General features: G+C 33.2%; 1 protein-coding gene across 8 annotated transcripts in view; it reads left to right on the plus strand.

Annotated features, from left to right (window-relative positions):
- Positions 1-21,978, plus strand: part of DYNC1I2 (dynein cytoplasmic 1 intermediate chain 2) — a 51,443-nt gene that overhangs the window by 4,508 nt on the left and 24,957 nt on the right. For 4 of the 8 annotated variants that reach the window (XM_014846588.3, XM_070508096.1, XM_014846587.3 and 1 more), the window contains exons 4-6: positions 9,657-9,747; positions 15,216-15,275; positions 17,454-17,569. In XM_014846588.3, coding sequence (XP_014702074.1) covers positions 9,657-9,747; positions 15,216-15,275; positions 17,454-17,569 — 267 coding nt within the window. The remainder of the gene's footprint in view (positions 1-9,656; positions 9,748-15,215; positions 15,276-17,453; positions 17,570-21,978) is intronic. The other 4 variants (XM_070508097.1, XM_070508098.1, XM_014846591.3 and 1 more) reach the window with 1 other exon arrangement.

Below are 21,978 nucleotides of genomic sequence, written 5' to 3' on the forward strand. Positions count from 1 at the left end.
AGCCAGTTGACTTTCTTGTTAAATCAGTAATTTATTTCAACAAACATTTGTTGAGCAAATTTTCTGTGCCATACTGTGTTAAGCTCAAAGTTGACTGTGATTCCTGATCTTAACTCTATATTCCTTTCTGTAGGTTAAAGAGCAGTATGATGAATCACAGTTCTAACAGTATATTAGCATTCAAAGGTATAGGAGTGGAAGGAGAAGCTTATTGCCTTCTGCTCTCAATGCTAATAAGGGAAATAGTAGTGGTAGCTTATTTTGGCAGTAATTTGACTTAATTTTCTTCTTTTTCTGGGCTCTTCATTTTGATAGCAGTGCTAGACCAAAAAGCTGAAAAGTAGAGGTTCTGAGAACAATCTAGTTACCTATCAGAAAGCATTCAATGCTTACTTAAAATAATTCTGAGCTGGGTGCTGTTACATAGCATTTTAGTTTGACATGGCCTTTGTCATTTAGGGACCTAAAATTTCAAGGTTAGTTTGTGGGTTAATTCCATTTAGTCCAGGGGACAAATACTGGACATAGTAACTGCTATATGCCTGTTGTTGTGAAACTGCAACGTAACTGTTTTTCGAGCTGATGTTTCTAAAAGGTTTCACGATGAAAAAGCTGGTTAATGTCATGGTCTGCTTCATTGTTATATCTTTCAGCTCATTTGCCTTTTCCTTATTGGTATAATTTGAAGCTTGAAATAATTAATTTTTATGTCCTTTTTTAAATAAGCTTATGTTGCATATTGCAATTTTAAAGGTAAATGAATCAGAATACTTTTGTTTAAAAAAAATATGCTAGTAACTAAACCAAGTTGCTTGTTAGTTGTATAGTTTTTGAGTGATCGTTTTTCCTGTGCCTTTGGCTTTTGTCTTTCTCCTGTAGGCTTTTTTTCCTTTTCTATTTTTTTTAGGGCTTGGTTTCCCTGAATTCACTTGCTCATGTTTCTCAATTCATGGCCCACCTCCATCATTGGTTCTTGAAAGACTGTTCTTTATTTGTATGTGTATGTTTCTCCCTCATTCCCCATTTCCAGTTCCATCCTCCTTCCCAGTCTTGCATTAAGTACCCATTCTTGCATTTTTAATGTATGTCCTTTTGATCTGTCCTTCATGTGTTTACATTTTTCAAGGTTTCATATATCTTTGTGTATATGCTTTGTACACATAAATGGCGTGCTGTGTATCTCATTCTGTGTATTCCTTTTTGTCAAGCAGCATTGCATTTGAGATCTACCCATGTTGCTACTTATAGATCTAGTTATTTTTGACTGATTTATAATATTCCATCATATACCATATTTTACTTATCCATTCGCCAGTGATAGGCACTTAGATTGCTTCTCTCTCTGCTTTGCTATTGAAAGCAACACTGCAAAGAATATGTTCTTTCCCCTTGAGGACTGTGGAAAAGTTTCTCTGGGGTGCATTCCCAAAAATTGACTTACTGTGTTATTGTGTATAGGTTTACTTACATTTATTAGGTTCTACATACCACTCTCAAGAATGACTATAAAAGTTTACTCTCCTACTACCAGTGCATGAGAAAGTAACTATTTTGTGATATCCACATCATAACTTGATATTATCTAACTTTCTAATTTTTGCCAACTTGATGAATATAAAGTGATATGTCACAGTGTTTTGATATACATTAATCTGTTCACAGCAAGGTTGACTGTTTCTTCATATATCTATTAGCCATTTATATTTTCCCTTCTGTGAATTCTATATTCATATTCTTTGCCTATTTACTATTGGGGTTCTTTATCTTGCTGTAGGATTCCTTGTATATTTTAGGGAGGATTTCTTTGTGTGTTTTAGTCTTTTTTTTTTTTTTTTTTTTTAGTGAGGAAGATTGGCCCTGAGCTAACATCTGTGCCAGTCTTCCTCTGTTTTGTATGTGGGGTGCCACCATAGCATGGCTTGATGAGTGACATGTAGGTCTGTGCCTGGGATCTGAACCTGTGAACCCCGGGCTGCCAAAGCAGAATGTATGAACTTAACCACAATGCCACCAGGCTGGGCCCTGTCTTAGTCTTTTTAAAAATACCTTCTCCCAGTCTATTACCTGTTAACTCTGTTTATAGTATCCTTCATTGAACAGAATCCTTCATTTTGATATGTTCAAATCCTTCATTTTGATAATGGTGATCTCTAGCAATTATAACCCTTTTTTTGTGTGTGCTTTTTGGTTTCTGAAAGAAATCCTTTCCTACTTTGAGGACACAAATATATTCTCCTACATTTTTTCTATTAGGTTTTATAGTTTTAGCCTTCGCCTTTAGATATTTGGGTTATATTTTTGAACACAGTGTGAAGTAGGCTTCCAATGTAATTTTTCTCCATGTAGTTAGCTAATTTTCTCAGTACCATTTATTAAGTAGTCTGCCTTTTCCCCCACTGATATCTCATGTCAACTTTGTCATACAATCAGTTCCCGTATATTCATGGGCGTTTCTGGGCGCTGTGTTTTCACTGTTGATCTATTTGTCTGATTCTATGCTGTTAACCGACAGTTTCATCACCATGGCTTTGTGTTATATCCTAATTTCTGATGTAGAAAATCACCCCCTTTTTCAAAATAGCCCTAGCTTCACAAAATTTTTCTTCTCCTCAAAAAGAAAATTAGTTTATCCCTCCAAAATCTTGTAGCACCATACATTGCTTTAGTTATATGATTTTAGTCTAAGTCTGGAAAATTGTCCGTACATACTACTTTTGCCCTTTATTATGGACTTGCTGAAGAGAGTGGGCCAGTTGGTCTCTAGAATGTCCCACTTCCTGGCTTTGTCTGATGGTTTTCTTACATTTAGCTTTTGTTCCTCTGACCCTTGTGTTTCCTTTAAACTGGAAATTAGATTGAGAAAGCTTGATTAGCTTCAGGTTGAACATCTTTGACAGGAATATCTCACAGATGATTCTGTGTACTTCATGTTGCGTCACATCAGTAGCACACGTGTCAGGTTGTTGAGCTGTTAGTGACACCAAGATTGATTACTGTGTTCTGATTGTGACAGCCAGCTTTCTCCAACATAATTACAAGTTTTTTCTTCTTAACAATTAGCAAGTAATATCTGGAGGTGATACTTTGGCATCACATGAATATTTATTTCTCCATCAACTTTTCACCAAATAGCTTTAATACATATTTATTGATGATCCTCATCTTAATCAGTTATTTAATTAAGAAAATTGTTTTTGTAATTCCATCATTCCTTCTACATTTATTGGCTGGACTTCTGTAAAGGGGAGCTTTTCCTAGCAACTAGGCTATTTGGTTACCCTAAATGCATTTCTTTTTAGAAAAGCAGAAGACATACATAATTTTTTTCACTTTAATTATTAATAGTCCTGTCCAGGGGTGGCAGATGTTTTTTTTGTGGGTATTTTTAAAGTAGATTAGCTAATAATTTATTTAGGATATTTGTATATGTACTCAAAAGTGAAATTTGCCTGTAATTTTCTTGTACTCTCCATGTTCAGTGACAGTCGTGGTTGTGGTTTAAAGATAAACTGGACAGTTTTCCCTTTTGCTATTTTGTAGAACAGCTTGTGAAAGATAGGTGTTATCTGTTCTTTAAAAACTTGGTAGGGTTCAACTGTAAAACTCCGGGGATTATGATTTTTTTTTCCCCAGGAAATGGTGGAAAGCAGAGGTTATTCATCATTTCAGGTTTTTTAAAAAACTGCTCAGGTTTTCTATTTCTTCTTGTATCAGTTTTATGTTTTTTAAGCAATAATAAACATTTATCTCTCACAGTTTCTGCTGGTCAGGAATTTGGTAGTGGCTTAACTGAGTGATTCTGGCTCTGTTCTCTTATGGAGTTGAAGTCAAGATGTCAGTCAGAGCTGTAGTCCTCTGAAGGCTTGATAGAGCTAGCAGGTTTGCTTTCAAGGTGGCTCATTCACATGGCTGGCAGGTTGGTGTTGGTTGGTAGTAGGAGGCCTTAGTTCCTATCCACCTGGGCCCCTCCACGGAACTGCTTGAGTATTCTTGCAGCATGTCAGCTGGGTTTTCCCAGAGTGAGCAATCTGAGAGAAAGAGAGTCAGCAGGAAGCTATCCTTTTTATGACTTAAGCATTGAAAATCACAGAGCATCACTTCAGCCACATTCTGTCAATTGGAAGAGAGTCTTTAAGTCCAGCCCACATTCACAAAGGATTTGAACATTCTTTAAAACTACTAAAATATTTACAGCAAACTTACAGATCTCTTCATATCGAGATGAACATTTGTGTTTTTTTTTCCTTTTAATGTATTAAGATGATTTATATTGGTAGGTTTTTTAATGTAAAAGCATGCTTACCTTCTGGAATAAATTCAAGTTAATTATGAGCTAATGTTTTTCTCATACATTGCTGGATTTGTTTGCTGATATTTTATTTAGGAATTCTTCATCTATACTCATAAAAGAGTCAGGCCTGTAATGTTTTTTCCTTTTACTATGTCTTGTCTGGTTTTATTGTAGTGGTTATATTAGCCTCATTAAACGAGTTGTGTGGTTTTCCACCATCTTCTGTTCTGATAGATGCCTAAAGATCTTTCCAGGATTTATTTAAAATTAGGCCTGAAGGATACAAGATACAGATGAGGGCAGTGGCTGTCAAAATTTCTTGAATGTAACCCATAATAAAAAATACGTTTTATATTATGACCCAGGATGGATACTTGTTTTTTATTTCACTACAGAATGTATTTATTAAATATTTTTAAATTGTAGAAGTATAAAAACACTGCTAGAATATTAAAGAGGATTTATTAAAAACATCAATCTATTGTTTTCCTAAAATGGACTTTTTTCTTTTTTTTATTCTACTGAAAAGAATTTGTCTTTTAAAAAAGATATAGCTAGTAAAACCTCTCTTGGCTTCTCTTTGCTGGTAGATTATTTGGTCATTTGACTGCTTTTTATCAGAGTTGCTTGAGAGCAGGGACAATATATTACATTTTTATCCCTGGTGCCCAGCAAAGGTTAGACACTTAAATGTTTGTTCAATGATTATTAGGTCATATGTCTTTCTACCTGGTAAGGCCAAATAAAAGCCATATGCTTTAAAAGCAACAACAACAAAATCTGATCTTTAGATTTTAGGAAATATGTAGTGGAAATTGAAATGTGAATATTTCATAAAAGAGGTATGGCTTGATTTCTTTTTTTTTTTAAACTAAATTTATGTGGCCAGTCTTAAGAAAGTTAATTTTAGGCACAACTTCAAGACATGTTATATCAAATATGGAGTTCCTAAACACTGATGATAAAAAAAAGTGAATTTCGTTTTGTATGTCTAACTACTGCTTTAACCATCTTGTAGAGAGATGAAAACAGATATTACCAATTACTCTGTAGCATAAGTCTGTATCATTAGGGTAACAGTACCTTGATTAGTGTGGTAGTTTATTACCTGGATTTTCTTTTATTAGGAAGAAACAAAAGAAATTTGCTAGTCCAAATAAGTATTGCTTTACTTATTTCACACTCTCTCCTGATAACTTTTGAATATTTTAAATCTGATTTTTTTCCAGTTTTACTGAGAAATAATTGACATACATCACTATAAATTTAAGGTGTACAGCATGATAGTTTGATTTACATATATTATAAAATGATTACCATAGTAGGTTTAGTTAACATCCATCATCTCATATAGATACAATAAAAAGAAAAGAAAAAAATTTCCTCCTTGTGATGAGAACTCTTAGGATCTACTCTCTTAACAACTTTGCTGTATATCACACAGCAGTGTTAACTCTAGTTGTCATGTTGTACATTACATTCCTAGTACTTTCTTATAACTGGTGAATCTGGTTTTTAGATAGAATGCTTTCCCTATCCAAGTCATTTTTTCAGTTTTGCCTAATTTAAAACAGTCGTTCCTTATAGTATTTTAATACTACAAAATTTTATTTTTATTTAATAATTTCATTAAAAAAATTTATCTGGTACTCTGAATTACACTGAAGAGAGTAAAGGAAATGAAACAATTAGGGGAGATTAGTAGAGGATATTTGAACTTCATTATCAGGAGAAGGGGCCATAGAAAAGGGAGAAATTAGTATTTCAGAGAGTTAAGGTTTAAAGCAACACCTTTCAGGACAAAAAGAGTAAGGTATGAAAAACGAGTATTTAAATATTAATATTCCAAACTAGGAGCACTTGTATCCACAAGGGGGCATTATTGTAACACAGACTGTGTTGAAGGACCAAGTATCATAATTGAGCTAGAAGAGGCCTCACAACTTTGGGTTATCTTAGGAGCTCACTCCTTCCATTTCGATCACTTCTACCAACATTCCCACTCCCTACATTCACTTTCCTTGGCTGTGCGCTTTTTCTAGGTCCTTCCGGGTAAAAAAAAGCCCCTTCTTGCTGGAGGTTTTCTTCTACATGAAAAATAATTGGGCTGTGTGCCAATCCTTCATCTCAGACTTCTGTATAGTCTCGAGTGGTTGACTTGAACTTAATTCTAATTCTAAATCTAGGTCCATTCCCATGTCCTTTGCAGCTTAAAAACATTCTGTTTTTTTCTTCACAGGCCAAAAGGCGGCAATGTTAGTTTTATATCCTTGGAAGGCCAAGATCTAAGCTGGCAGGAAGGGCCTTCTTGATTGGCCTTTTATCCTATAGAATGAGAGTCACAGCCTCTCAGTATTACTTACATGATCAGTGAATGCTCTGGGTATATTTGTTTGTCAGTTTACTTGATATTTTTCTCCCTTGGTTCTCAAAGAAGGAAATAGCTATCTTTGCTCTAAACTTCTAAAAAGCTTAAATTCGTTCACATACTCACATATGTTTGTATTAAATCTTTTATCTTTGTACTATTTAAAGCCTTGTTTTAGGCTATTTTATGTACAGAACTGTGGAGTAAAGATAATCTGATTGAATTGCTGTTCTTAGTAAGCAAATAATATCTCACTTACTTGACGGAAGCGAATTAGTAACAGCTTATGTTATTTTCAAAGTTGATTGGACTCTTAAACCATCTTTAAAAATGAATTCTAGAATTGAGTCTTTTCTGAGATTGTGAGAGGGTATGAGTTCAGTTTTTTTAACCTCCCTGAATGCATGCATTTATTTGTTCTTGGTGGTCATTTGTTAGAGTCTGGGAGTATAGTGGCATTGCCTTTGTGTGCAGTTACTGTATTCTTTCATTTTTCTAGACTAACTGGGTTAAAATATGGTAGTCACCAAATAATGTCACCATTCCCTTTTTTCCTATTAACATTTCTCCTTTTTCAGTGATAGTAATTTTCTTATTCCAGGTTTGTCCCTTCTGTGGTATACATTATTTATTATTGCAAGATGAAGTTGGTGGGCGAGATAATAATTTTGAGTCTTTTGTGAGTCCTCTCCATCAGCTGGCTTGAAAACTGTCTTTTGGCAGGAAGAATATAGCTCTGGGATGGAGATTTTTATCTAATTATAAATTTGAAGTCATAGTGATTTATTTTGCTTCTGGCTGAGAAACTGTGATAATTTGGTAGAATCACTCTGTGATTTATTTTTTATTTCTGAAACTTTTATTTCAGAAATGGCTATGTTAGTGTATTTACTTATGTATGTATAATTACTGTTTAACCTATTTCCGTAAAGAATTTGAGGTAACATTTTTTTTAAATGTAGTCTTAACCAAGTAAGATACTCTTGAACTTGAGTGGGATCATTGATAGTTCAAATGACCAGAAAGGGGAATAAAGGTATTAAACTGGAAAAGGATTTTATAGTTCACCATGAATTAATTAGATGTGTAGAAATATTACTATTTTCCTCTAATATTTCTAATATTATGTACTGAGAAAAATTATTTTCCTAAGCATGAAGTATGTAATTTAAAGAATATAAAATTTCTTCTTTGAAAATTTTTCATGTGAAAGTAGTGTAGTCCCTCACTATAATTTAAGAAACACATATTTCTGCTTACAGCACAATAGGCAAACCACGGTTAGATGTTACTTGTTATTCTTCTATTAGTTGGCACTTAGGCTAGGGGAAGGCTCACAGTGAGAGGTGGACAAAAAGATGTGGAAGTGTAGCCTAAGAGAAGTTAGGAGACATTCATGTTCTTTCACTTCACATACAAGTCATGTTTAGCTACTTTGAGTTACACACGCAGCACGTAGCACAGGCCTATGCACTTGAGAACTGTATGAAGGTGATCTGGTTTTGTCATTGTTTCTGAGAGTTTAATCACAAAATTAGAAACACTGGATTATGTTTTTATAGTCCTTTGGAATTTAAGCAAGAATTAACCACTGTATCTCAGGAGACAAACATCCTAGCTATGGTTTTTTTTCTTCTAAGCTTATTATTGGTTACCAGTAGAATTTGCCATTGAAAAAATAAGGATGATCAGTTTCATACCTGTGTTTAAGATGTAATTCATCATATTATACCTTTACATTTTGTTAGATTAGCAAGCCCACTGTTTTTACTGTAGTGTGTATAATCATTTAAACATAATTATAAGGGTTCAGTGAATGTGACTTCCAAAGACACAGGCTTTTAATTAAATACATACTTCTTTCGATTAGTTCTTCTATAACTAGGAACTTAACCTTTTTTTCAGTAGACTAGTAAAAGAAGGGCTTGCAGCTCAACATAAAATATATTGGTCACTTAATATTGTACATTAAAAAAATTATTTTAAAAAGATACTTGGGATTGGGGACATTTATGGTAAAGTTTAACCAGAAGATGGCAGTGATGCTCCTCCTATACTCCCTGCAATAGTAATCAAAAAGTTTTACAAATGTAATAGCATGAAATATGTATGATCAACTGTTAGTATATAATATTAAAAGTGACGATTTAGGAGAAAGCATTTGCTGTTTGTTTTATATACTATGAAAAATGTGTATTTTTCTATAAGAAGGGATTAAGAATATTTTGGGTGTCTGTATCTTTGTCTGTACACTTCAGTTTTTTCTGAATACTGGGGTAAGGAAGTTACCATAAGTCTTGCCTTATTTAAGTTGCATGCATCACTTTATGTTATGCATCATGTCTAGAAGGCATGCCGTTTTATGGACTGTTTGCATTTTTCACCCAAATTGCTGGAAACTAATGGCATTTTAAAGGAGTCATTCCTTTAACTACAAATATTTCTCTAAATTGGCCCCTTTTTGGTGGGAGGAAAATGAAATCACTGAAGATATAATTTTTGAAAGAAAAAATTGTTAGACAAAAGTTAACATTTTAAAATAAATCTCGGACAGTCAGAGAGTACATGACTTTTGAAGCATATTTCAGAATTTTGATTTTGACAGCAATTATAAATAATACTTACAATCAAGTGATCTTAAAAGTGAGAAGTTAGAAAGGGGAGAAGGAATGCTCTCCTTTAAAGATTAGTACCCACATTTGGTGTTGGCTGAGATGAAGATGCATCCTTCCATAATCTTGCTTTTTTTTTTTTTTAAATATAAAGCCCAAGTGCATTTTGCCAGAGAAATTGCATGAATCGTCAGCATGCATTGTTAACTTTGTCTTTCTCCTCTTCTTTCTACTGTTCATTTTCATTCATGTATTTTTGTTTTTTGGTTTGCCATTATTTTTTCTTTTTTGTTAATTACTTCATGTTAAATTACTTTTGAAACGTCATAAGCTGAGCAACCTCTCCGTGTAGTAACAGCGGATACCTGTCTATTTCACTATTTAGTCCCTCCTCCTATGTCTCCATCCTCCAAATCTGTGAGCACCCCAAGCGAAGCTGGAAGCCAAGACTCTGGAGATGGTGCAGTGGGATCTAGGTACCGTAATTTTCTTTTAATATTTTAATGATAGAATGTATTTAGTGCCCAGATACTGTTGATGCTTTAGAGGGACTCCATATAGTTATGCTGAGTTAGTTCTAACATTTTGAAATCTAAATGGCATAGAAGTTGTTTGTTGTAAATGGGGGGAAATTGTTTTGCTTTGTTTTGTTTTACAGTATTTTATCTGTCACATTTGATTAACTTAGTATCGAATAGTTAACTGATTTTATGCTAATTAATTTATATTAAAAATAGAGGTGTTAGTTCATTTAAATTTTTTCTGTTTATATAAATTTCATACTGGTTATTAAGTGAATGTTTTGGGTATAAATAGTGTAAAAAACTTCTCTGTGGTGCTTATTTCCCCATTCAGTAGTTGAAAATCTAAACAATTCAGTTGAACAGCCCAATTGTGCCCTATTAAGTCACTTGTTCTAATTAAGATAGAAAAGAATAATGCATAAAGTATCAAGAATAAGGAATAATTGCGGAGGAAATGTTAAGAATATTTACTGCCTCCAGGGCGTTATACAAAGTGAAATAAGTCAGACAGAGAAAGACAAATACTGTATGATCTCACTTATATGTGGAAACTGAAAAAAAGCAAGCTCATAAATGCAGACAACAGATTGGTGGTTGCCAGAGGTGGGGGTTTGGGGGTGGGCTAAATGGGTGAAGGGGGTCAAAAGGTACAAACTTTCAGTTATAAAATAAGTCATGGGGATGTAATGTACAGCATGGTGACTATAGTTAATACTACTTGATTGCATATTTGAAAGTTGCTAAGAGAGTAGATCTTAAAAGTTCTCATTACAAGAAAAAAATCTATAACTGTGTAGTGATGGATGTTAACTAGGCTTATCGTGGTGATCGTTTCAAAATATATACAAATATCGAATCATTATGTTGTACACCTGAAACTAATATAATATTATATGTCAGTTATGCCACAATTAAAAGAACGGTAATGCTTAGTGCCAAGTTTTCCTGAACTCGCATCTTCTTTATAAAACTGTATTTCACGTTTGTTTTAGGATACTGTACACATGTTGGGACTTGCTTTTCAAAAGTTTATTAGGGTTTCAGGTTCTTTCCGAAGATTGTATTGGGAAAAGTATTATTACTTATTCTTTTTGTCATACGTTCACGCAATAATCCGAAGTCTTGATTTAACAGGATCAGTTTTTGACTTCTTGTGACAGTTGAATGAGATTCAACATAATTAGTTAAAATCTTTATTCAGAATCCTTACTTTGGTCCAGGACGTTAAATGTCCTCCTCTGGAAGATCACTTAACACACTTTTTAATAAGAAATACACTGAGAAGTTTTATCTTCTTTGTGCCTGAACCCCTCTCATTGAAGTGACAAGGAAGTAATGAGTATCTAAAAGGCAGGGCAATAAAAAAGAAGCAAGGGAGATAGAGAATCTATAAACTCACTGCTTTAATCGGTTCCTGAATAATCAGGTCATCGTTAACAATTAGAAGGCACAAAAGGCTCACCAGTTTGAATTCAAGTTGTGCTTTCCAAAACTTTTCTGTATATAGAACCAAATTGCACATCTCAGCAATACTGTCGTTTAAAGTAAACGACATAACTCTATCATTTAAGAAAAATCAGAACTTTCTTTTTAGAAATCATGCTACCTTATAAAATAGTATGTATTATAGATTAAGGCTAAATTCATTTAATCTAAATTTATTTTTAACATTAAACTTACTTGTTTCATACTTCCTACTTCCGTATTTTTATACAAATATGTTAAATATTCCTTTGCTAATAAGCAAGTAGTATTTTCAAGAGAAGGGTTTTTTCCTCCTACAGTATTACCATAGTAAAAATATTTCCCAAAATAAAAAAGTATTATATTTATTAAATTTCTTTATTTGATGATATATATTATTCTTATGTAGACTCTATACTGTATTTATTCCAAACTCAGTGTTCTTGATTTCGAATAGGAGAGATTGTTTTAATTCAGTGCCAGTAAGTTTGCTTTCAAAAATACTATGTACTACCTGCTTGGTTTTTTAAATTAATATGAATTAAAACATGTCCTCCTGACTTTCATTGGAAAATCTAGAGATTCTTAGAGATGCATTGGAATATTGTAAATTGGTACAGGGAGTAAATACTGTAAAGAAAAATATTTATATATAGAACACTTATCTATTGAATTGCCAATTTAATGTTAAATACTATAGATTACCACAGAAAATAAAAGGTTCCTGATCCTTTATGGAACTTACATTCTAGTAATTACGTGATTAATTTGAAGATACTCATTGTATTGAAAAGTTCTAAGCATAATGTGCTAACTTGTGTTTAAAGTGTAGATTTTTAATGAAAAGTTGTAAAACAAGAAAACAGGTATTTAAATATCTTTAGGAGTGTTTGTTCTTATTGGAGAATGAATACAAAATTGGTTTCCTCTAAGTTTAACAGGAGAGGAAAAAATCCTCTCTTTGAATGAGATGACCTTATTATATCTTTTTAATCTTACATTTAATCTACATTGTCTTCTTTGAGACTTTTTTTTTTTTTAAAGATTGGCACCTGAGCTAACATCTGTTCCCAATCTCTTTTTTTCTCTTCTTCTTCTTCTCCCCAAAGCCCCCCAGTACATAGTTGTATATTCTAATTGTAGGTCCCTCTAGTTCTGCCATGTGGGATGCCATCCCAGCATGGCTTGATGAGCATGTACCCAGGATCTGAACTGGCGAAACCCTGAGCCGCCAAAGCAGAGTGTGCGAACTCAACCACTTGGCTATGGGGCTGACCCCCACAGACTCATTTTTAATCATTAATTTTCAAGAGGGCTGAGTATGTTCATTTATATACAGACACACACACATATACACATAATAAGAGTAGGAAACCATGAATCCTACTTAATCATCTCCAAATTCCATAGTAAAGAGATAATTAATATTGTTGATTAATTGGTGCTGTTGGCAGTGAAAAACAGCATTGCTGAATATATGGCTTTTTAAAAAGAATGCTGGAGGGCTGCCCCGGTGGCATAGTTGTTAAGTTCGCATGCTCCACTTCAGCGGCCCAGGGTTCGCAGGTTCAGATCCCAGACGTGGACCTAGCAGCCCTCATCAAGCCATGTTGTGGCAGCATCTCACACATAATGGAGGGAGACTGGCACAGATGTTAGCTCAGCAACAATCTTCCTCAAGCAAGAAGAGGAAGATTGGCAACAGATGTTAGCTCAGGGCCAATCTTCCTCACACACACAAAAAGAATGCTGAGGTCCGAGAATGAAACAGAATGAACTGTGAAATGAGCAGACATGGTCATAATGAAAGAATAAAGAGAAAAAGAAGTATCACAGGAAAATCTGTGTAGATGTGTGAGATGTATGAACCTATACACTCAACTTCATTAGTTGGCCAAGACAGTCTAAGATTAGTACACTCTGGGAGTAGGAAAAGATATATAGACATTACCAAATAGGATCTCAAAACATGTCTGAATCACTATTTCCTTTCCTTTTATTTTATTTTAATTTTTTGTGAGGGAAATTGGCCCTGAGTTAACATCTCTTGCCAATCTTCCCCTTTTTGCTTGAGGAAGATTGTTGCTGAGCTAACATCTGTGCCAGTCTTCCTCCATTTTGTGTGAGATGCTGCCACAGTGTGGCTTGATGAGTAGTGCTAGGTCTGCCATTCGGGATCCAAACCTGTGAATGCTGGGCCACCAAAGCGGAGCACAGGAACTTAACCACTACGCCACCGGGCCAGCCCCTGAATCACTATTTCTAAATGCCAAAAATTTATGTTAGGCCTGGTGGTAATTTATGAGTAAATATCAAAAGCCATGAAAAGTGATATTTCTCTAATTTTGCAGATTATAAAGTTGCATTTCATTAAGTTTCTAGTTCACTTTCTCAGTCACTTCTGTTATCTCTAAAATTTAGGTGACAGTTGCTTAATTGGGTAATCCATGCCTCTTGTTCCTTTTTTCCGTTCTTGATCAGTTTATCTCTCAGGGTTTTGGATTATATTGGAATTTTACTTTATATGTCTGCAGATGCTTTTAATAAATATAATCCCATATGTTGTGCAATGGATTTTCGGTACTGGCTGTATTTTGAGGTAAAATTTTATTTGATTTTAGACTAAAATGACATCCTCAACAAGGAGCTCTATGTCACTGATAACAGCTAGAGCTCTCATAATGTAAAGGCTGTGGACAGAACGTTCCTTGGAGAGCATCTCGTAAGAACTGCTTCTGGTTTAACAAAGCCTAAGTTTGTTGCTGTTCATTGCTTAGTACAAAGTAAATCTTCACTATGGCCTCATCTTTATTTACATGCGCACAATCTTGTTAAGCCCTGAGATCTTTCTTTATATTTTTAAAGTGAAGGATTTCTCTCGTTCAATTCCTCTGATTGTTTTTGCTGATAAATTGTACAGGCAAGTAAAGTATAGAAATCATTTGTTTTATTTAAATATTACAGCAGTTTTAGTGTTGTACATTATAACTTATGTGTAATATAAGTGAAAAACAAATACATTTGACAAAAATGGTAGCACTGAATATATTGTGCATAACTTTGTAATAGGGACTATGAACATCATGTAGTACTGTACATAATTATCTTATATATTGCTAACCTCCAAGAATGCCGGTGCGATAAAGTACCTTTTGTTCTAGTAATGACTAGACTTGGCTTAAATGGAAAAGATCCCATGTAAATTATTTACCCAGGAGGCAAGTCTAAAACACACTGAATATTTATTTGGGATTGCTATTCTCCAAAAGTTTAGTTAGTTTAGGCAAATCCTTTGAACATAAAATATTTTTCCTGGGAAAAATCTATTTTTTCTAGAGACAGAAATCTTTAGTTGTTCTCAAACAGATTACATGTGAGCCCAGGGCAGTGCTTAACCTATAAATTACGTAAGGGTCACATTTTGGAAACTTTAGCTATTTTGTATCCCAGTGGAATAGTCTTTGGTTTTCTTACCAAAAGGCTTATGTGTTGACTCATTTCCTTTACCAATATGACAATTTCCTGCACACATTCATTGCTTTGGGCAAGATTATAATATGTTAACCAAGATGTTTTTACTAATGTTTTTTTATTAGGAAACTGAAAATTTTAACTACTTTTATAGCTTAGCTTGTTATCATCCAGAAATAATGTATTATTTGAATTGTTGGATGCTTTGGCTGTTCTTAGCTATTATTAAGCTGTATTACTTTCCCATAACCTGAAAATACTGTCTGTTAACTATTCTGGGTTGTATGTTTGCATCTTTAACCATTTTATGCTTATTGCATGCACTAGAGCATTGAGTGATGATACTTGTTTTTTTCATACTAACCAGAACATGTGGTTTTTAATTGTGAACAGTACTTTAGCTTTAGCTATTCATAGAATGTATTTGCTTGACTAACTTATGACCTTTTTTGCTAATGCTTCATGGTTGTCCTACAACCATTTAGGACGCTGCATTGGGATACAGATCCATCAGTTCTTCAGCTTCACTCAGATTCCGATTTGGGGTATTGAATAGATTTATTATCTTCCCTCTTTTATAATTAATCTGATTCTTTGTGAAACTGTACTGATTTTATTTTCCTTAAATTTCTAATACACAGTATTTAGTTAGGAAAAGAGTTACCTTTTACTGTGACACCTCATTTATCCCCTATCATTGGTGAAAGAAATACTCTAGGTATCTGCTAATCTAGGTACCCTAAGTCTACCCATTTAAGTGTCCAAATTCCTTTTATTATTTCTGTGTTTTTGATGTAGGTTTTTCTAAGATGAGTTACAAACTTCCCAGACTTTTTCTAATACATACTCTACGTGATACTGAACCTTTTCTGGGTTACTTGATATGAATATTAATTTGTTTCCCTATATTAAAATTCACTGATGATTTCTAAGGTTTTGAGAGGAACAGAGCTGTTGGTCTCTACACTGTGGCCCCAGATAGCTATTGATTTATTCATTAATTCATTTATTCACTCATTTATTCTAGTCTCCAATGCACATTATGTTTGCTGCTGCCATCGTACTTGACTTAGATAGCTCTTTTCTCGTGATATTTTGCAGCTCCTAAAACATATGATAGCTACCTTTTGAAATTATGTCTACAGTAAGAGTAAATAAGCCTTGAGTTAGGGCATATAAGAAAAGTATATGAGCTTCTTGTACATTAACTGGAAGGCCTCTCAATTGGCTGCCCTGAGGCTCCTCCGACCCCGAACTGCTTCCTTATTCTCAGTAAAAGTGGCTTTTGGATAAGTGAGGTATTACTTCTCTACCCTTCTACCTCTGAATCTTGGAATATTTCGTTTATTTGTTCTAATATTGTGATTTTTATCTGTTAGAACCTATATTCACTCAAGTTAGTAACTTGTTCCTAATGTTGTTGGCTTGACCTTTTTTTTCCAGATATGAGTGATTTACTTTTCATATGATTTACATCTTAAAAATCAGAAAATAAAGTTTCTTATTTCAAATTTTATTCTTTGAATACTAGATTACTTCATATGTACTTAAGTTTTTTCATTTAATTCTTTGATTTTTTTTTAAGGCTAAATATTCTTAAAGTGGAAAACACATTAAAAATTTCTTATGGGCCCACATTTGGGACCTTAGAGATAATTAATTTTTTGAATTAAATTAAAAAACTAATTTTATTATACTTGTTTGTTCAAGATTTTTAAAAGGATGTTTATATTATATAAGAAAAAAATGATTGTATTATCAATGAGATATATATATATATATTTCAGATATCCTGCTTGATATTCTGGAAGTTACAGCAGTGTCTTTGTTAGATAGCCTTTTAAGACAGCTTCATAATTGAGAACTTATTTGGGGGTTTGGAAGCACACTTTATTTGGTTTAGAATTTAAACATCCAATATAATAATGAAAAAAACATCCCCCAGATAGCTAATAAAAGATGTTTTTCTTTTGGTCTATTTTCTTCAGCCACAACTCTCTTCTGTTTGTCAAAAAAGAATGTATTCCCTCTATTTATAACAGAATTGAGTTCAGTAGTTTTATAGTATTCAAAAGATCTATTGCTTTAGCTTAAGTATAAAATATCTGTACTGTAGTTTGTCCACATATGAATCAAGGACAATACTGAGCTTGCAGAGATTAGAGATTTAAAAGTTAAAATTTCATTTTAAAATATAAATTGACTTTATGATTCTCAATTTCTCAAAAATATAAGTAGAGTAAAAGATTTTCAACGGAAACTTACTTTTCAGTCTTAAAGCTGAAATCTTCTGATGGTGAAGGGAACAAAACATGATCTGAGTGAGATCCAAATCTGACTCTTCAAAAAAGCCCACAATCATGTCCTTGCTAAAAACACTTCTCATTATCAGCCATAATCAGCAGTCCACTCTGAAATTCATGTCCTCTTGTTCTTTTATTACCCACACATTTGCTCTAAGAAACTAAATTATTTGTGTTTTTAAAGTGAAAATAAACACCTGGAATGATTTAGATATATCTTTTGTTTTTGCTACCTTCTAATTCTTTTGTTAAGATAAAGCCAGTTCATTGCTCATCTAAATTTCTTGAGTAAAACAGGGGTTTAAATTACAATGTTGGATACACAATGTTTAATTCTTACTTTTCCATAATAACATGGTTTGATGTAGTTAAAATGTATCATTTGTTGTATTTAAAAACATTTGTGTTCACTTTATTTAGACGAGGACCTATTAAACTTGGAATGGCTAAAATTACACAAGTTGACTTTCCTCCTCGAGAAATCGTCACATATACAAAGGAAACTCAGACTCCAGTTATGGCTCAGCCCAAAGAAGGTGAATATCTGTCCTTAATATAATTGTCATTCAACCCTCATATTAAATTACTGGATTCTTTCTTATTTTTTTTCTATCCATTTTTGTTTTTGGGCATATTCTCTTAGAGAAACATCATAAAACTAATGCTTTAGGGTTTCTGTATTTATGTATTTGTTTTTTAGAGTTTTAAAACTTTTTCTTTTAGAAGTTCAAAGTAGAAGCTGTATGTATGGTTTTTAATTTTGTTGAGGAATTTAAGTCTTTCAGTCTTCATTTTGTCATTAATATGTACTGCTTTAGAAGCAGAAAAGCTTACGAATGTTCTATTTCTTTGTCATTGAGCGTAATTCTTCCCTAAAAGAGAGTGTATCTCACAGTAAATGAAATCATATAAATTATTTTCTGTAGAGTATACTTTATTCTGATATGCTGTTATTGTTATCCATATTAATGAACAGATCTAACTAATTCTTAAACTTTCTCTTTTATCATCTAAGAGCTCTACTATGTTGATTTTATAGTAGCCTTTAATCGGTGTGTAATGAAGAGAAGTACACCAAGCATTGTATTGAATGTGGAGTCCTTTGATTCTTAAACGAACCAGAAGGAGTTACATTGGGGACTAATTTTTAAAAATCTCATTAGATAGCTAATGTAAGGATTCAAGCATAGAGTTAATATGATAGTTCTTGTTTTTCCCAATGAAGTTAATAAATTTATGTCACACATAAAAGAGGTTTACATAAGATCTATATAACAGATCCACAGTTTTTTATCTGAACCATTTGAAGCCTTATATGTATTAGAAATCAATTTTTCATATTTCAGAAAATTAATAAAGTGTATGAACTATATGTAAACATTCCAGCAGGATCTTGGACGTTAATATTTCGGCAGCAAAAGATATGGATATTCAAGCTAAGTGAGACAAATAATGATTATAAATAGCTTTACCTCTGGTCTTGTCAGGAATTACGACCAAATGAGTTACGGATTTTAGAGCTGTTGATATTTTGGAATTGTGGGCCCATAATAAATTATCCTTTTAGCAGTCTGTGCATAAGGAACATTTGTTCTCCTTAGCCAGGAAAACTGATTCCTATTTAATTATAGAAGATCAAATGTTTAAATTAATTTATTTTGAAAATTTCAGTTAAATTACCATGTTTCTCCATTAAGGAAAAACAAAAGTAATATTCATTGCAGAAAACCCAGAAAATACAGGTAAAGAAAAGGAGGAAAAATCTTTGAAATCAATAGCTATTACCAAAGAAAATCTTTAAATTTTCATGTTTTGTATACCTCAGAAGAAAATTAGGATTATAACTATTTACAACTTTTTTTGACTTAGTAGTAGATCATCATATGCACTTTTATGTATTTTTATTTATGTATTTTATGTATTTTTTTAAAAAAATTTTATTTATTTATTTTGAGAAACATTAGCTCTGAGCTAACATCTGCCACAGTCCTCCTCTTTTGCTGAGGAAGACTGGCCCTGAGCTAACATCCGTGCCCATCTTCCTCCACTTTATATGTGGGATGCCTACCACAGCATGGCTTGCCAAGCGGTGCCATGTCCGTACCCCGGATCCGAACCGGCCAACCCCTGGCCACTGAAGTGGAATGTACGCACTTAACCACTGCGCCACTGATCTGACCGAATCATATACGCTTTTAACTCTCCTTTCCCTGCCCACTAAGGAAGGAAATGGAAATAAATACCTTAAACTTTTCCTTTCACTTTCATTGTTTCCAAAAGGAATTGATATTATCATACATATAATTACCCTTTGAACAATTTGAGGAAATCAGGGTAACATTTGTATCCAAGTATTTTTTTACTTGACCATGTAAATGTTCATTTCTATGGATACATTTTTTTCATTCCCATGTCTCCATTGCTTGGTAAGATGGCTTTCTTTCACAGCTGCAAAATCCTCATCTTGCCAGAAAAAAAGCGACTGATGGTAAACTTGTTTGAGATATAAGCAACTTAAGAAAAGTAGAAAGAAAAGATAAAGTGTTGAACTATCAGTATGGAGAACACTAATATTACAGGATTCCATACTTTCTGGAAAATAGTATTACCTGGTGTATTAATTAATTCAAATGTTATAATGTCTGTCTTTTGTGGGGTACATTATTAGATATGTTATCTCAGAAAGTGAGCAAAATAGCCAAGATGAGGGCACAATGACTCATATAAAAAATAAATTAGGCTTTTTTTCTTCATCTATTAATTTGGAGATTTATTTTTAGTTATACCATCACACTTATGAAATGCATTTTGGATTGTGTGAAATGTAAAGTGTTCTGAAGCTATTTTGGGTAATGCCTATTATAATATATCTGGAATTATATGAAGTTTAAGTGAAGAATTCCATTTTTAAAAAATTTTTCTAATTATTGTAGTGTTATATCATAGACAATTTAGAAAATACAGAGAAGATATAAAGAGGAAATGTCTCTGATACCACTGTGTAATAGCTATTGTTAATATTTTGTTTCCAGTTAGTTTTTAATGTCTTCAAAAATTCTATATACGTTTATGTATGTGTATGTATATATACACACAACACGATTTTATATCGTACTTGAAATTTGCATTTTCAGTTGCTTATTTTTGAGATGCATATAGATTTTAAAATGTGAATATGTAACTTACTGATTTTGCACTAATTTGAAATTTGGCTGCATAATATAAGATTGATATTTTAAAAAAATTTTTCTCACTTTTATTTTCCAAGTAATTAAAAAATTAAAAAGATCATGATTTGTTAGATAAGCTGATGACCCAGAAGCACAAGAATAAACTATTGTTTTCAGTTTGAAATTATTTGGGGCAAGGCTTTTAGCATCATCATACTTCAGTGTCTTTGCCAAATTTTCCAAGAGTGTAGGATAGGGACTACTTCCTCATTACTGAATGCCTAATCTGAATAGTGCCTGGCATGTAGTAAGTACTCAATAAATATTTGGTGAAGGAATTAATTGCTTTTACCTACTCAGGAGAATGATTTTGCTTACTTGAGGTGTTTATTTTCACGTGTTTACTCTGGATGTAACTACTAGGAAAATAGGTCATTTTCAAGTGTTATTGCCAGAATATAATTATTGATGAAGTTGAGTGAAAAAGTATGATTAGTCTCAGTTCTTGGTTTTAATATGATTATGTCATATTCTAATCATTATTTGCTCTTAGACCCATAGATGAAATCATTATAGATTCTCCTTTATAGCCTTCTTGAATTTCGTGATGACATACAATGTAGATACAAACTTGTGCTATTATTTTTTGTTGTGTGTATCCCTCTGCATGCCATGAACAAAATTGAACCTGTTAGTATCTTTGAAATAGATTATTTTAGCTATTCATTTGTAACAGTTCTTCAAACTTCATGTTTAAATTAATGACCGAAAAGTTTAACAGTGAAGAGTGCCTACCACATATCAGGTATAGGATGAGGCACTTTATCTCTAATCCTCTCGCTAAAACCCTAAGAGTTAAGTGTTTTTTACTAGTTCTGTTTACCCAAGAAGACACTGAAGCTGAAAGATAGAGTTTAGCAAAGGTCAAGTAGCTAGTAGCTAAGATTCTAAACCAAGTCTCGCTGATTTTAAGGTGTGCTTTTTCTCTTGTGCTGCCACTGAGGCAACGTTTTCATGCTTTTTGGTAGTAACCTATGATAAGAAATTCAATTTCTATTACAATCCAGTACAAACTTGGATGCAGGTGTATAACAGAAACAAATTTTATGACATAGCGCCTTCCCTTCTTTTACTATATTTCATTTCTTTAAATGTGGACCATGACACACTAAATTTATTGATTTAGATCTGTAGTTTGAAAAACACTTCATTAAAGGATAGCGTGGTTTAGTTAACTTATTTATTGGTGTATTTTTATCAGGATAATATCGTTTTATAGTGATTTTCTAAGAGTAGTGAACAAACAGCTTTGATCTTCATGGTGTTAAATAGAATTTTCCTGGGGCCAGCCCTGTGACTGAGTGGTTGAGTTCACGAGCTCCGCTTCAGCGGCCCAGGGTTTCACCAGTTCAGATCCTGGGCACAGACCTAGCACTGCTCATCAAGCCATGCTGAGGTGGTGTGCCACATAGCAGAACTAGAAAGATCTACAACTAGAATATACAACTATGTACTGGGGGGGTTTTGGGGGGAAGAAGAAAAAAAAAGATTGACAACAGGTGTTAGCTTAGGGCGAATCTTTAAAAAAAAAAAAAGTTTTTCTTATCCTCACTAATGGAAGGTGAAAGTGACAAGATGGGTGAACTGAGCGCAGTTTCTAATAGTGTGTATGCATCAGCACCACTCCTTTTAAAATTTTCCTGTGTGGATTAGACTTAGAGGTTAATTTTATAAAGGTCCATGTTTATTCATTTGCAACCTAACAAATATTCACT

Source organism: Equus asinus, chromosome 4 (genome assembly GCF_041296235.1).
Source record: "Equus asinus isolate D_3611 breed Donkey chromosome 4, EquAss-T2T_v2, whole genome shotgun sequence".
Classification (NCBI taxonomy): Eukaryota; Metazoa; Chordata; class Mammalia; order Perissodactyla; family Equidae; genus Equus; species Equus asinus.